General features: G+C 64.5%; 2 protein-coding genes across 3 annotated transcripts; one reads left to right on the top strand and one right to left on the bottom strand.

Annotated features, from left to right (window-relative positions):
• Positions 1–1,404: 1,404 nt before the first annotated feature.
• LOC136788647 (ruvB-like 2) lies at positions 1,405–9,348 on the top strand. Of its 2 annotated transcripts, none has more exons than XM_066987265.1 (15): positions 1,405–1,518; positions 2,327–2,375; positions 3,126–3,181; positions 3,278–3,419; positions 3,510–3,639; positions 5,071–5,137; positions 5,232–5,338; positions 6,391–6,484; positions 6,565–6,688; positions 6,782–6,876; positions 6,958–7,076; positions 7,169–7,288; positions 7,599–7,728; positions 7,987–8,101; positions 9,275–9,348. In XM_066987265.1, exons 1-15 carry the CDS (start codon positions 1,507–1,509, stop codon positions 9,295–9,297), a joined length of 1,383 nt encoding a protein of 460 aa, XP_066843366.1. In that variant the 5' UTR covers positions 1,405–1,506; the 3' UTR covers positions 9,298–9,348. The 2 variants fall into 2 exon arrangements, with proteins under 2 accessions (XP_066843366.1, XP_066843365.1); XM_066987264.1 differs by having other exon boundaries at positions 9,272–9,348.
• A 452-nt stretch (positions 9,349–9,800) lies between these two features.
• LOC136788589 (bifunctional polynucleotide phosphatase/kinase-like) lies at positions 9,801–15,493 on the bottom strand. The gene is given in 17 exon segments (XM_066987152.1): positions 9,801–9,967; positions 11,081–11,142; positions 11,264–11,351; positions 11,451–11,560; positions 11,673–11,734; positions 11,841–11,906; positions 11,909–11,936; positions 12,022–12,114; positions 12,222–12,292; positions 12,415–12,463; positions 13,173–13,244; positions 13,383–13,490; positions 13,601–13,658; positions 13,769–13,848; positions 14,008–14,280; positions 14,957–15,003; positions 15,376–15,493. Coding segments are annotated over 17 exon segments (1,506 nt in total). The 3' UTR covers positions 9,801–9,846.
• Positions 15,494–15,752: the final 259 nt, after the last annotated feature.

Genomic DNA, 15,752 nt, shown 5'->3' with positions numbered 1-15,752 from the left:
CAAAAAAAACAGGACCCCCGAGTCCCTCCCTCGTGTCTCGTCCCTGCAGGAACCCCCCAAAGGGACCCCCCCAGGATATTGCCCCCCCCCTTAATTATGGCCCCCCCCCCCATAATTATGCCCCCCCAACATGGGACCCCCCAATTATCACAGAACCCCCCATAATTATGGGACCCCACCGGCCCCCCCCATGAGCCCCCACCCTCCTCCATGCCCCCCTTTTAGGACCCCCCTCAAAGCCACCCCCCTTGAGACCCCCCCCCCCCTCCAGGAGCCCCCCCTCAAAATCCCCCTTTGGGCCCCCCCGGACCCCCTCAGACCCCCCCCCCCCAAAACAACCCCTTTGGGACCCCCCCCCCCCCCCCAAAAAAACCCCTTTGGGCCCCCCCAGACCCCCTCAACCCCCCCTTTCAGACACTCCCAAACCCCCCCAGGACCCCCCTTTGCCCCCCCACCCCCAAAAAAACCCTTTTGGGACCCCCCGAACCCCCAAGACCCCCCCCAGGACCTCCCCCCACCCCAAAACCCCCTTCGGGGCCCCCCCAGACCCCCCATTGATCCCCCCCCCCCCAAAATTTCCCTTTGGGACCCCCCCCCGGCTCCCTCAACCCCCCCCCCTTTGCCCCCCCCCGCCCCCAAAACTTTTGCCCCCCCCCCGGATCTTCCCTTGACCCCCCCCCCCCAAAAAAAAAACCCTCTGGGCCCCCCGGACCCCCCACCACCCCCAACCCCCCCCTTGAACCCCTTGACCCCCCCCCCAAAATCCCTTTGCTCCCCCCCCCCAAAAAAAACTTTTGCCCCCCCCCCCAAACTTTTGCCACCTCCCCCAAGACCCCCCTTGACCCCCCCCCCCGCCAAAAAAAAATTCCCGAGCCCCCCCCCCCAACCCCTCCTTTGCCCCCCCCCCCAAAATTTTGGACCCCCCGTGGGACCCCCCAGGACCCCCCTTGACCCCCCCCCCCCGCCAAAAAAATCCCCCTGAGCCCCCCCAACCCCCCCCTTGTCCCCCCCTAAAATTTTAGGGCCCCCCTTGGGACCCCCAGGACCCCCCGACCCCCCTTGCCCCCCCAGCCCCTCCCCAGGAGCCCCCCGAGCCCCCCCCCCGCCCAGGCCTTTGGGGGGCCCCGGGGGGTCGCGGGGGGTCGCGGGGGGCCCCGGCTCTCGCCCCGCCCCCTCTCACCTCCCTCGCGCTCCCCCGGCCGCGCGCGGACTGACCCCTGGCGCCCCCCGCCCTCGCCTGGCCACGCCCCCTCCCGAAGCCCCGCCCCTCGCTTCGGCCCCGCCCCCCGCCGCCGCCGATTGGAGGAGCCGCTTGCCACGTGAGGGTTTGGGGGTTGGCCCCGCCTACCTCAAAAGGGGCGGGGCTGGAGGACCGCAAAACCATAGAGAGGAGTGCGTAGGGAAAGGGGGGTGGTGTGATGGCGTCACTTCCGGCGCGCGGGGCGTGGCGTCACTTCCGCGGCGCGGAGGAAGGGAGAGGGAGCGCGCGCGCGAGGGAGCAGCGCCATGGCAACGGCGGTGCGGGGCCGGGGGGGGGCCTGGGGGGGATGGGGGCAAATGGGGGGGGCCTGAGGGGATGGGGAGGGTCTGGGGGGGGGTTGAGGGGGTCTTGGGGGGTGTCTTGAGGGTCTGGGAGGGGGTTCGGGGGGGTCCTGAGGGGATGGGGGGGGGGGCTGAGAGGGGCCTTGAGGGGATGGGGGGGGGGTCCGGGGGGTCCTGAGGGGTCCCGAGGGGGTCCTGAGGGGGCTGGGGGTAGCTGAGGGGATCCTGAGGGGATGAGGGGGGTCTGGGGGGATGGAAGGGGGTCCTGGGTGGGTCCTGAGGGGGTCTGGGGGGCGAGGGCGGGCTTGAGGGTCTGGGGAGGGGGCTGAGAGGGGCCTTGAGGGGCCGGGGGGGCCTGGGGGATGAGGGGGTCCTGAGGGGGGATGGGGGCAAATGGGGGGGTTACTGAGGGGATGGGGGGGCCTGGGGGGAAGGATGGGGGTCTGGGGGGGCTTGGGGTGGGTTCCTGAGGGGATGGGGGGTCCTGAGGGGGTAATGAGGGGATTTGGGGGTAACGGGGGGGGCCCTCAGGTGATGAGGGGGGCCATGAATGGGTCTGGGGGGTTCAGAGATAATTTGGGGGCACCCTGAGGGGGCGGAGGGTTCTGAGGGGGTCTGGGGGTAACTGAGGGGGTGGGGGGGGTCTAGGAGTAACCAGGGGTGTGTCTTGGGGGGGTCTGGGAGCGATGGGGGGCTCAGGGGGCACAGAGGAATTGGGGGGGGCACAACGGGGGTCCCGGTCCCCCTTCGCTCACTCATTCCACCCCCCCCCCCCCAATCGCAGACCCCAAAGGTGCCAGAGGTGCGGGACGTGACGCGGATCGAGCGCATCGGTGGGTGCTCGGACTGGGGGAGGAGCAATTTCGTGACCCCCCCCTCCCCAAATTCCTGACCCCCCCCCCCAAACATTCTTAGCCCCCTCCCCAAATTCCTGACCCCCCCACCCCAAACATCCCGGTTCCCTCCCCAAATTTCTGACCCCCCAAGCTTCTTAACCCCCCCCCGAATTCCTGACCCCCCCCCCGAATTTCTTAACCCCCCCAAATTCCTGACGCCCCATGGAACTTTCTGCCCCCCACCCCCTTCCAATTTTCAGACCCCCTCCCCAAATTCTTGACACCCCGTACACTTCCCGATCCCCTCCCCAAATTCCCAGCCCCCCCCCAAATTTCCGTGCTCCCCCATAACCCCCTTTGCCCCCCCAATTTTCAGACCCCCTCCCCAAATTCTTGACACCCCGTACACTTCCCGATCCCCTCCCCAAATTCCAGCCCCCCCCAAATTTCCGTGCCTCCCCATAACCCCCTTTGCCCCCCCCCCCAATTTTCAGACCCCCTCCACAAATTCTTGACACCCCCTACACTTCCCGACCCCCTCCCCAAACTCCCAGCCCCCTCCCCAAATTCCAGCCCCCCCCCCCCAAATTTCCGTGCCTCCCCATAACCTCCTTTGCCCCCCCCAATTTTCAGACCCCCACCCCAAATTCTCGACACCCCCTACACTTCCTGACTGCCCCCCCAAATTCCAGCCCCCCCAAATTTCCGTGCCCCCCCATAACCCCCTTTCTCCCCCCCCCCCTCCAGGTGCCCACTCCCACATCCGCGGGCTGGGCTTGGACGACGCCTTGGAGCCGCGGCAGGTACCGAATTTCGGGGAAACCACGGGGAGAGGGGGCCAAAAATCGTTCTGGGGGCCAAAGGGGGGTCAGAGCTCACCGTGCCCCCCCCCCCCCCAGGTGTCGCAGGGCATGGTGGGCCAGCTGGCGGCGCGGCGGGCGGCCGGCGTCATCCTGGAGATGATCAAGGAAGGGAAAATCGCCGGGCGCGCCGTCCTCATCGCCGGGCAGCCGGGCACGGGCAAGACGGCTATCGCCATGGGTAGGGGCCCTATCGCGACGTCCTCCGCGTCGCGACGCTGTCGCGAGCCTCTCCCGACCCGTCCCGTGTGTGCCCCCCCCCCCCTTCTAGGGATGGCGCAGGCGCTGGGGGCTGACACCCCCTTCACGGCCATCGCCGGCAGCGAGATTTTCTCGCTGGAGATGAGCCGCACCGAGGCGCTCACCCAGGCCTTCCGGCGCTCCATCGGCGTGCGCATCAAGTGAGGGGCGGGTTTCGGGGCGATTCGGGGCGGTTTTGGGGGTTTGGGGTGTTTGGGGGCGTTTGGGGGTGTTGAGGGGATGCTTTGGGGCATTTGGGGATGCTTTGGGGCATTTGGGGATGCTTTGGGGCATTTTGGGGGCGCTTTGGGGCACTTAGCGGGCGCTTTGGGCGGCGTTTAGGGGGTGTTTTAGGGCGTTTGGAGACATCTTGGGGCGGTTTAGGGTGTATTTGGGATGTTTGGGGGCGCTTTGGGGGCGTTTTAGGGCGTTTCTAGACATCTTGGGGCGCTTTAGGGTGTATTTGGGGTGTTTGGGGGCGTTTGCGGGATGTTGAGGGGATGCTTTGGGGCATTTTGCGGGCGTTTTGGGGCATTTAGGGGGCGTTTTAGGGTGTTTGGAGACATCTGGGGGCGCTTTGGGAGCGTTTTAGGGCGTTTGGAGACATCTTGGGGCGGTTTAGGGTGTATTTGGGGTGTTTGGGGACATTTGGGGGGCATTGAGGGGATGCTTTGGGGCATTTTGCGGGCGTTTTGGGGCATTTAGGGGGCGTTTTAGGGTGTTTGGAGACATCTGGGGGCGCTTTGGGGGCGTTTTAGGGCGTTTGGAGACATCTTGGGGCGGTTTAGGGTGTATTTGGGGTGTTTGGGGGTGCTTTGGGGCATTGAGGGGATGCTTTGGGGCATTTTGCGGGCATTTTGGGGCATTTAGGGGGCATTTTAGGGCGTTTGGAGACATCTTGGGGCGGTTTAGGGTGTTTTTGGGGGCGTTTTGGGGCACTTTGGGAGCGCTTAGGGGGCGCTTGGGGGCATCTGGGGACATTTAGGGGGGCTTCGGGGTGTTTAGGGGATGCTTTGGGGCCACTGGGGCATTTTGGGGTAACTTTGGGGCATTTAGGGGGCGTTTTAGGGCATTTGGAGACATCTTGGGGCGCTTTGGGGTGTTTCTGGGGCATTTGGGGCGTTTTGGGGGTGCTTTGGGGCATTTAGGGGGCGTTTTAGGACGTTTGGAGACATCTTGAGGCACTTTGGGGCGTTTTGGGGGCGCTTTGGGGCGTTTAGGGGGCGTTTTAGGGCATTTGGAGACATCTTGGGGCGGTTTGGGGGGGCTTTGGGGCGTTTGGGGATGTTTAGGAGCGTTTTGGGGGCGCTTGGGGCAGTTTGGGGTGTTTTAGGGACACTTTGGGGTGTTTGGGGGGAGCTTTGGGGCATCTGGGGACATTTAGGGGGTATTTTGGGGCATTTTGGGGGCATTTAGGGGATGGTTTGGGGCGTTTTGGGACACCTGGGGGCATTTAGGGGATTTGTATGTTTTGGGGGTGCTTGGGGTCGTTTTGGGGACATTTTGGGGTCGTTTTGGGGACATTTTGGGGTCGTTTTGGGACATTTTGGGGTCGTTTTGGGGACACCGCCGTACCCGGTTCCGTCCCCCAGGGAGGAGACGGAGATCATCGAGGGCGAGGTGGTGGAGATCCAGATCGACCGGCCGGCCACTGGCACGGTGAGCGGGGCACTGGGTGGCACTGGTTTGTACTGGGTTGTACTGGGTGACACCGGGGGGGGGGGGGTCCTGACCCCGTGCATCCCCCCCCCAGGGCGCCAAGGTGGGCAAGCTGACGCTGAAGACCACCGAGATGGAAACCATTTACGACCTGGGCACCAAAATGATCGAGTCGCTCACCAAGGAGAAGGTCCAGGCGGGGTGAGTGGACCCCAAAATCTTTGGGGTGGCCCCAAAAATTATGGGGGAGGGACCCCAAAAAATTGGGGGGTGAAGTAACAGGGGAGAGACCCCAAAATCATAGTAGGGAGTCCCAAAATCATGGGGATGGGCCCCAAAATCATGAAGGGGCACCAAAATGATGGAGTCGCTCACCAAGGAGAAGGGCCAGGAGGGATGAGTGGACCCCAAAATCTTTGGGGTGGCCCCAGAATTATGGGGGGCCCCAAATAATGGGGCAGGGACCCCAAAACCAAGGAGGGAGACCCCAAAATCATGGAGCGGGATCCCAAAATCATGGGGATTGGCCCCAAATCACGTGGTAACCCCAAAATCATGGAGGGGGCTCAAATTAATGGGGCAGGAACCCCAAAATTATGGGGGGGCTCGAATTAATGAGGCAGGAACCCCAAAATCATGGGGGGGGACCCAAAATAATGGGGTGGGGGGGGAGAAAGCCTCAAATGTGGTGGAAAAAAGGGGGGCAGCCCAAAATGCGGTGAAAAAACGACAGAAATGGGACAAAGCAGGGTTTAAATATTACGGAAAGCCTTTGTGGGGGGGTGGAGGACGTGAAAAATGAGGAAAGAAAAGCTGAAAAGGGGGAAAAGCCTCAAAAAGGGATGAAAAAGCCCCAAAACGTTGCAAAATGTCAGGAAAAAGGTAAACGAAGGCAGAGGTTGGGGAGATGCCGTGAAATGGGGCGAAAAATGGGCAGAAAGAGAGAAAAGGGGCAGTAAGCCCCCGAAATGGGGTGAAAAGGGAAAAGAAATGGTTCGGGGAGCCCCGAAAAGGGGTGAAAACGGGTGGAAGAAGCCCCAAAAAGGGCTGAAAAAGCCCAAAAATGGGGGAAAAAAAAGATATTTTTTTGGAGCGGAGCGAAAGAAAGCGGAAAAACGGGGGAAAAACGCAAAAAAAAATGCGCAATGAGATAAAGTGAAAGGGGCCGGGGAAAGGAGCCCCAAAATGTGGGGGGCCCCAAAATGGTGCTGAGCTGGGGGGCTGAGCCCCTTTTTCCTTGCCCCCCCCCCCAGGGACGTGATCACCATCGACAAGGCGACGGGGAAGATCTCCAAGCTGGGCCGCTCCTTCACGCGGGCGCGCGACTACGACGCCATGGGCTCCCAGGTTTGAAAAGGGGAGGTCCCGGGGGGGTCCCGGGTCTTGAGGGGGGTCCCGGCTTCATTTTGGTGTCCCCCCCCCCCCAGACGAAATTCGTGCAGTGCCCCGACGGCGAGCTGCAGAAGCGCAAGGAGGTGGTGCACACCGTGTCGCTGCACGAGATCGACGTGATCAACAGCCGCACCCAGGGCTTCCTCGCCCTCTTTTCGGGTACCGATGCCCCCCCCCCGGGACCCCCCGGACCCTAAAAAAAACCCTATAAGCCCCCCACCCACCTTTTTTTTTGTGCCCCCCCCCCCCAAGGAGACACCGGGGAGATCAAGACGGAGGTGCGCGAGCAGATCAACGCCAAGGTGGCCGAGTGGCGCGAGGAAGGCAAAGCCGAAGTCATCCCGGGGGTGATTTGGGGGGACGCAGGGACACGGGGGGGGCCACGCAATGTGCCCCCCCCCCACCAACCCCCTCGGCCCCCCCTCAAGGTTTTATTCATCGACGAGGTGCACATGCTGGACATCGAGTGCTTCTCCTTCCTCAACCGGGCGCTGGAGAGCGACATGGCGCCCGTCCTCATCATGGCCACCAACCGCGGCATCACCCGGTAAAACTGGGGGGGGGGCTTTTTTTTTTTCTGGGGGGGGGGTCACGCAAACGTAGGACCCCCCCCCCTCAAATATTTTTGGCCCTCCCCAGCATCCGCGGCACCAATTATCAGAGCCCCCACGGGCTGCCCATCGACCTCCTGGACCGGCTGCTCATCATCTCCACCGCGCCCTACAGCGACAAGGAGACCAAGCAGATCCTTAAAATCCGGTAGGGCCCCCCCAGGCCCTAAAATCCCCCCAGGCCATAAAATCCCCCCCCAGGCCCTAAATCCCCCCCCCCAGGCCATAAAATCCTCCCCCCGGCCCTAAAATCCCCCCCCACAATTAAATCCCCCCCCTTAGCGTGCTCCCCCCTTCCCTTGGCCACCCCCTGATGCTTTTCGCTGCGTTTCGCTGCCCCGAAACCTCACGGGGCGCCCCCAAATTTTACCGTATGCCCCCCCGTTTAATCCTGTCCCCCCCCCCATTTTATCCTGTGTCCCCCCCCCCCCAAAAAAAAAAAAAAAACAACCCCCCAGCTGCGAGGAGGAGGACGTGGAGATGACGGAGGACGCCTACTCGGTGCTGACGCGCATCGGGCTGGAGACGTCGCTGCGCTACGCCATCCAGCTCATCACCGCCGCCAGCCTCGTCGCCCGCAAACGCAAGGTTGGGGGGCTTTTTTTGGGGGGGGGGCACCCATGGGTGCTGCCTGAGGGGTTGGGGGGGGTCAGGGCCGTATTTGCCCCCCCCTCGCTTTAAAACCCTTAAATTTGGGGAGGAAATGGGGAGGATTCTTCGCCTGGGAAGGTTTGGGGGGGGGGGTTGGGGACTGGGGGGTTTTTTGGGGACTGGGGGGTTTGGGGTGCCCCCCCCGCCCTGTAAATTTGCGGGGGTCCTCTCAGGCTGACGGGGGGCGGTTTCTAGGGGGCGGAGGTGCAGGTGGAGGACATCAAGCGCGTCTACTCGCTGTTCCTGGACGAGTCGCGCTCGACGCAGTACATGAAGGAGTACCAGGAGGCCTTCCTCTTCAACGAGCTCAGTGAGGGGGGGCCGGGGGGGGTTTTGGGGGGGGGGGGGGTTATGGGGTGGGGGGGGGGGGGTTATGGGATGGGGGGGGGGGGGTTATGGGGTGGGGGAGGGGTTTATGGGGGGGGGTTTGGGGGTTGGGGGGCCGGGGAGGGCTGGGGGGGGGGCTATGAGGTGGGGTTTATAGGGTTGGGGGGGGGGAGTTATGGTGTTTGGGGGGGTCTGGGGGGGTTTTGGGGGGGGTTATGGGGTTTTGGGGGGGGTTACGGGGTTGGGGGGGAGTTATGGGGTAGGGGGGGGGGGGCCGGGGAGGGCTGGGGGGGGGGGGGCTATGAGGTGGGGTTTATAGGGTTGGGGGGAGTTATGGTGTTTGGGGGTCCTGGAAGGGGATCAAGGGGGGGGTTGGGGTGACGGGGGGTCCGGGGGGCCCAAAGGGGTTTTTTTCGGGGGAGGGGGTCAAGAGAAGATCCTGGGGGGGGCCGGGGGCGTCCCAAAAGTTTTTTATGGGGTGGGGGAGGGTTATGGGGCTGGGGAGGGCTGCGGGGGGGGCTATGAGGTGGGGTTTATAGGGTTGGGGGGGGGAGTTATGGGGTTGGGGGGGGGCCTGGGGGGCTTTGGGGGAGTTATGGGGTTTTGGGGGGGGGAGTTATGGGGTTGGGGGGGGAGTTATGGGGGGGGTTATGGGGTGGGGGGGGGCCGGGGAGGGCTGTGGGGGTGGGCTATGAGGTGGGGTTTATAGGGTTGGGGGGGGGGGAGTTACGGTGTTTGGGGGGGCTGGGGGGGCTTTGGGGGAGTTATGGGGTGGGAGGTGGGGTTTATAGGGTGGGGGGGGCTTTAGGGGGCCTGGGGGGGTTATAAGGTGGGGGGAGTTACGGTGTTTTGGGGGACCGGGGGGGCTTTGAGGGAGTTATGGGGTGGGGGGGAGTTATGGGGTGAAGGGGTGGTTATGGGGTGGGGGGAGAGGATGCTGGGGATGGGAAGGGGGGACAAAGAGGGATTGGGGGGGGACACGGGAGAGATTTGGGGGGTCAGAGGGATGGGGGGGCACAAAGGGATTGGGGGGGGGACTTGGGGATGTGGGGGGCACAGGGATGGGGGGGATTTAGGGACACTGGGGGGGACTTGGGGACACGGGGGGCACAAACCTCACCCCCACCCCCCTAAACTCCGCCCCCCCCCCCAGAAGGCGAGAGCATGGAGACGCCGTGACCCCCCCCCCCCCCCCTGGCTGTTTGTACAATAAAACCCCCCCGTTTTGGAGCCCCCGCCTCTGTCCTGGGGGGGGGGCACAAAGAGACTGGGGGGGGCAAAAAGGCTCGGGGGGCACAAAGAGACTGAAAGGGGGGCAAAAAAGGCTCGGGGGGGGCACAAAGAGGCTGAAGGGGGGGCAAAAAAGGCTCGGGGGGGCACAAAGAGACTGAAGGGGGGGCAAAAAAGGCTCGGGGGGGCACAAAGAGGCTGAAGGGGGGCAAAAAAGGCTCGGGGGGGGCACAAAGAGACTGAAGGGGGGGGCAAAAAAGGCTGGGGGGGGCACAAAGAGACTGAAGGGGGGGCAAAAAGGCTCGGGGGGCACAAAGAGGCTGAAGGGGGGGCAAAAAGGCTCGGGGGGGGGCACAAAGAGACTGGGGGGGCAAAAAGGCTGGGGGGGCACAAAGAGACTGGGGGGGCACAGAAAAGGCTGGGGGGGCACAGAAAAGACTCGGGGGTCTCAGGGGGGTCTCACAGCTTTATTTAAGGGGGGGGGATTTGGGGGGGGGCTCATCCGTCGCTGAACTGGGCGAAGAGGCGGCGCCGCGCGGGGTCGCGGAAGCGGGGCACGAAGGGGACGCGCAGGATCCCCGCGAAGCCCTCGGCCAGCGTCGGCTCCACGAAGCGGTTCCTGGGGCGAAAAAGGCCAAATTTGGGCAAAATCGGGGAGGGGGGGGGGGGCAAAACACAAAGGAACGGGGGGGGGTAAAATGGGAGGGAACGGGGGGAAAATGAATGGGAACGGGGGGAATTTAAGGGGAGGGGAAGGGGGGGACCCTCGGGAGGAGGGGGAAGGGGGAAGGTTTTTGGGGGAAAAAAGGGGAAATTTGTAAAAAGAGGAAAAGGGGGGGGAAATGGGGGAGAAATGGGGCAGAAATGGAGAAAGTGGAGGAAACGGGGGAGGAATAGGAGGAAATGGGGGAAGAGGTTGGGGGAAAAGGGGTGAAATTTGTAAAAAGGAAAAGGTGGGGGAAGAGTTTGGGGAATAAAAAGTGAAATGGGTAAAAAGAGGAAAAGGTGGGAGAAAAGTGAAAGGAGATGGGAAGGAAGGGAGCAAAAATAGGAGGAAATGGGGGAAAAATGGGATAAATAGGGTAAAAATGAGAGAAAATGGGGAAGAAATGAGGGAGAAATGGGAGAAAAAGGGCAAAAATGGGGAGAAATTGAGCGAAAATGGGGGAAATGGGGAGAAAATGGGGGAAACGGGGAGAAAATAGAAAATGGGGCAAAATGGGAAGAAATGGGGGGGATGGGAGAAAATTGGGCAACAATGGGACGAAATTGGGGGAAAATGGGAAGGAAGGGGCAAAATAGAAGAAAATGGGGGTGGAAATGAGGCAGAAATGGGGGAAAATGGGAGGAAAATGGGGGAAAATGGGGGAAAATGGGAGGAAATGGGGAAAAATGAGGAAATAGAGAAGAGAGGAAAGGGGAAAAATGAGAGAAAATAGGGCAAAAATGGAAAAGGGGCAGCAAAAAAAGGGGGTGATGGGGAGGAAATAGGGCAAAAGCGGGACGAAATAGGGGAAAAAGGGGGGGGGCAGCAAAAAATGGGGCGAAATGGGAGGAAATGGGGCAATCCCCGCAGGAAGGGGGAGCGAGAAAAAGGGGAAATGGGAGAAAAGAGGCAGAAATGGGTGAGAAAAAGGGGAATTGTGCTGGGGGGCTGTTCCCCAGGGACCCCCCAGCCCCTAAAGGCCCCCCAGACCCCAAAGACCCCCCAGCCCCCCCCCCAGCCCCCTACTTGTAGCTGTGCAGGACGGCGTCGGTGACGGGGACGTGGCCGCTCTCCGTCATATCCCGAAACTGGCGGAAAAAAGGCAAAGCTTTATAAATGGGGGGGGATAACGAGCTGGGGGGGGGTCTCCCCGACCACCACACGGCGGGGGGGGTCGTGGGGGCCCCCCCCCCCCCTTTTTGCACCCACCCTGCTGTTGTGCCGCGCCTGCTCCAGGGAGGCGGTGAAGAGGAGGCAGCGGCAGGGGACGGCGGCCGCCCGGGCGCACGCCACGTACCTGGGGGGGGGACATTAAATTAGGAGGGGGGGGGGGGGGGTCTGTGCCCCCTCCCCGATTTAATTTTTAATTTGGGGGGGGGGGTTTTGGGGGGCTCACCGCTGCCGCGCCTCGGGGTCGGGGTTGGTGTTGTCCACGGCCACGCTGCGGCCCTGGGCCAGGGCGGCCTCGGTGGCGGCCACGCAGCGCTGCCAGGAGCCCAGCGTGTCCTGGGGGGTCAAGGGGGGGTCCGGGGGGGTCCGGGGGTTACGGGACCCCCCTGCCCCCCCAATAAACACTGCCCCCCCTCCCCAAAAAAACGCCCCCCTCCCCCTTTCTTACCCGGTTGACGTAGGCGTAGCCGGCGGGGACGAAGTGGGTCTTTAGGAAGGTCGATTTGCCCGCTGTCGGGGGGGTCAAAGGTCACGGTTAGGGTGTCAAAGGTCAAGGTTAGGGTCAAAGGTCAAGGTTAGGGGTCAAGGGTGGGCGCCGAGGTCGAAGGTCACTCACCCGCTGGGAAGCCGACGGCCACCACCACCTCAGGGCCGGGGGCGAGCAAGGGGGCGTCGGGGGGTCGTGGAGCGGAGCCTCGGGGTCCAGGGCGCGCTTTTTTGGGGGGGGGGGGGTCAGAGGTCAAAGGGAGGGGTCAGAGGTCACGGAGGGGTCAGAGGTCAAAGGGGGGAAGACTCACGGGGTCAAAGGTCGGCAGGTCGAAGGGCGCCGGCGCCCAGCCCAGGAAGAATTCCTCCGGGGTGTGGAAGGGCAGCGCCGCGTTCAGGGCGAACTGGGAGGGGGGGACAGGAATTGGGGGGGCTGGGAGCGAACTGGGGGCACTGGGGGAGGTACTGGGAGGCACTGGGAGGCACTGGGAGGCACTGGGGGGGGTCGCACCAGGCGATCGCTGCAGGAGAAATCCTTCTTCTTGCGCCCCGGGGCCCAATTTGGGGGGCGTCCGGCGGCGTCTGGGGGGGGGGGAAGGAAAAAGGGGGGGGGGGTGAGGGGGGTCCAGAGCCCCTCCCCCACCCCCCCGACCCCTCCCCCACCCCCCGACCCCCCCCCGACCCCCCCCCCAACCCCCGCTCACCCCCCACGTAGAGGCTGCCCGGCACCGACACCGCCACGGCTCCGTTGGCCTGCGGGAGAGAGCCGGGGTGGTGACCCCCCCAGTAGCTCCCAGTTCCCCCCAGTGCCCTCCCAGTAGCTCCCAGTTCCCCCCCCCAGTTCCCTCCCAGTTCCCCCCAGTAGCTCCCAGTTGCCCCCAGCGCCCCCCAGCAGCTCCCAGTTTCCCCTCAGTTCCCTTCCAGCTCCCCACGGTTCCTTCCCAGTGCCCCCCAGCAGCTCCCAGTTTCCCCCAGTTCCCTCCCAGTGCCTCCCAGTAGCTCCCAGTTCCCTCCCAGTTGCCCCCATCATATCCCAGACCTTCCCAGTTCCCTTCCAGTTCCCTCCCAGTGCCCCTATAGCATTCCCCAGCGCCTCCTAGTTCCCTCCCACTCTTCACCAGTGCCTCCCACTCCCCCCAGCTCCTCCCAATCCCCTCCCAGTGCCCCCCAGCCCCCTCCCATCACTTCCCAGTGCCCCCCAGTAACCCCCCCAGGACCTCCCAGCATCTCCCAGCGCCCCCCAGTCCCATTCCAGTCCCTCCCAGTCCCCCCCCAGACCCCTCCCACTGCCCCCCAGCCCCCCCAGTGCCCCCCGACCCCCCTAAACCCCCCCCATGAACCCCTCCCAGCGCCCCCGCTCCCTTCCAGTCCCCCCCAGACCCCTCCCAGTCCCCCCCCAGACCCCTCCCAGCGCTCCCAGACCCCTCCCAGTCCCTCCCAGTGCTCCCAGTTCCCCCCCCACCTTCTCACACAGATGATCCCACATCCCCAACACCGGCTTCCTGTAAATCCCTGGCGCCGTCGCCACCATCACCTGGAAAAGGGGGGGGGGGTCACAAATCAGGGGGTCCCAGTGCCCCCCTTAAACCGCAGCACCCCGGGACCCCCCCAGGAACGAGGAGGGTCCCGGGAGACCCCAAAACCCCGGGGGTTTGGGGGGGGCAGCGCCCACCTGCAGGGGCACCCCCAGGCGCCGCACCACCGCCTCCACCTTGGCCTTGAAGTCGTCGGCGCGCAGGCGCCCGCGGGCGATGCCCATTTGGTTGGTGAAAACGACGAGCTGGGGGGGGGAAAAAGAGGGCGGGGGGGGCACAAAAATACCGGGGGGGTCAGAAGAGGCTTTTTGGGGGGGTGGGGGGGATAAAATTCGAGGGGCGGGGGGGGGCTCACCTTGTAGCCGTCGCTCTGCAGCTGCTTGAGTCTCTTGGGGATTTCGGGGTAAAGGATCCTGGAAAAACAAGGGGGGGGGATATGGGGATTTTTGGGTGCCCCCCTTGTCAAAGCCCTGCTGGACCCCCCCCATCCCCGTTTTTGCCCCCCCCCCCAAAAAAAATCTACCTCCAATCGTCGGGGCCGGTGGGGAAGACCCTCCCCGACTTGGTGGTGATGAGGGTCCCGTCCAGGTCGAAGGCAGCGATCTGGGGGGGGGGGGGGGGGGGGGGGACAGGAAAAATAAATAAAAACGGGGGGTTCAAAGGTGGAGGGAGCCCCCGGATTGAGGGGAGCCCCCCTGGATTGAAAAAAGCCCTTTTTAAATAAGGGGAGACCCCAAAATGTGTCCCCCCCCCCTTCATTACCTGGGCGCGGGGCTGGACTCCGGGGGGGGTGAAGACGAGGAGGGGGCCGTGGTGCTCCCATGGTGGGGGGGAGTCCCGGCGGCAGGGGGGCGTCGCGGAGGCTGGGGGGGTCCCGGCGAGGGGCTTCGGGGCCGTTTGGGGGCTCGGGGGGCGCGGGGGGTCGTGGAAGCGAAGCTCCAGGGGGTAGCGGCCGTTGACCAGGCAGAGGCGCTGCCCCCCGCAGCGTGGCCCGGCCCCCCCGGCCCAGCGGGACCCCCCCCACCGAGGTGGGGTTCACACCACGCTGGGTTTTTTTTTTGGGGGGGGGGGGGGGCGTCAAGGACACCCCCAGGTGCCCCCCCCCAGATCCCTGCACCCCCCCCCCCTCCAAAACCCGTAAATTGCCTAAATCTGCCCCAAATGATCCCATTTCCCCCCCCCATGTGTATAAACAGGCCCTAAACCCCCCAGGACCCCCCCCCCCCCAAATACCCTAAAGACCCCCCCAAATTCCCCCATTACACCCCAACCCCTCCCCATAACACCCCAGGACTCCCTTAAATGCCCCCAGGACCCCCAAATCCCCCCAAGACCCCCTTAAGTGCCCCGAGCCCCCCCAGGACCCCCCACACACCCCGAGGACCCCTTAAATACCCCTCAGACCCCCCAAATCCCCCCAGAACCCCCCAGAACCCCTCAAATGCCCCCAGGACCCCTTTAAATGCCCCTCAGGCCCCCTAACGCCCCCCAAACACCCCCAGGACCCCCCGAGACCCCCTAGGACCCCCTAACGCCCCCAAACACCCCCAGGACCCGCCAAAGATCCCCTAGGACCCCCAAACCCCCCCCCAAATCCCCCCAGGACCCCCTTTAATGCCCCTCAGATCCCCCTAATGCCCCTCAGATACCCCCAGGAGCCCCCAGATCCCCCCAGGACCCCACAACCCACAAACAAAAACACCACCCTCACCTGGGTGACCCCGGCCGTGCCCTCGGCGTAGTTGGCGACGATCTCCACTGGGGGGAGGGGGAAGGGAAAACGGAGGGGAGGGGGGTGAGAAACGGACGGTGAGTCCCGGGGGTTCCCGGGGGCACCGGGGGGTCCCTGGGGGGGGTCCTGAGGGTTCCGGGGGGGTCCAGGAGGTCTGAGGGGGTCCTGGAGGATCCCGGGGGGTCCCAAGGGGTCCCGGAGGGGTCCAGGGTGGTCGGGGGGGGGCCCGGGGGTCCAAGTGGGTCCCGGGGGGTGTCCGGGGGGGGGGGGGGTCTGAGGGGTCCCGGGGGTCCCAGGAGGTCCCAGGGGGTCCCGGGGGGTCCTGGGGGCCCCAGGGGGTTTTTAGGGGGTCCCGGGGGCGTCCCAAGGGGGTTCCGGTGCCGCCCCCCCGTCCGTACCCTGCTGGCGGGAGCACTTCCGGTCGGTGACGCCGGTTTGGGGCCCGCGGCCCAGCAGCACGGGGACGCCGTCAGGCAGCGGCACCGGCCCGGCCTCGCCGAGCAGCTCACAGCGCATGGCCGGCACCGGGGAGCTTCCGTTTCCGGTCGAACGCCGCTTCCGGGGGCATTTGGGGGCGCTTCCGGTAACGTTCGGTGCCGTTTCCGGGCCTCTCGGTGCCGTTTCCGGGCCTCTCGGTGCCCTTTCCGGTCCGCTCGGTGCCGTTTCCGGTTCGTTTGGGGCCGTTTCCGGTCCGCGTGGTGACGCTTCCGGTTTCTCTTGGCAACGCTTCCGATCTCGTAGAGGTCGCTTCCGGTTGGGGCCGGGGCCGCAGCGC

Source organism: Anser cygnoides, chromosome W (assembly GCF_040182565.1).
Source record: "Anser cygnoides isolate HZ-2024a breed goose chromosome W, Taihu_goose_T2T_genome, whole genome shotgun sequence".
In the NCBI taxonomy this organism is placed as follows: Eukaryota; Metazoa; Chordata; class Aves; order Anseriformes; family Anatidae; genus Anser; species Anser cygnoides.
This window is presented reverse-complemented; position numbering and strand designations above follow the sequence as displayed.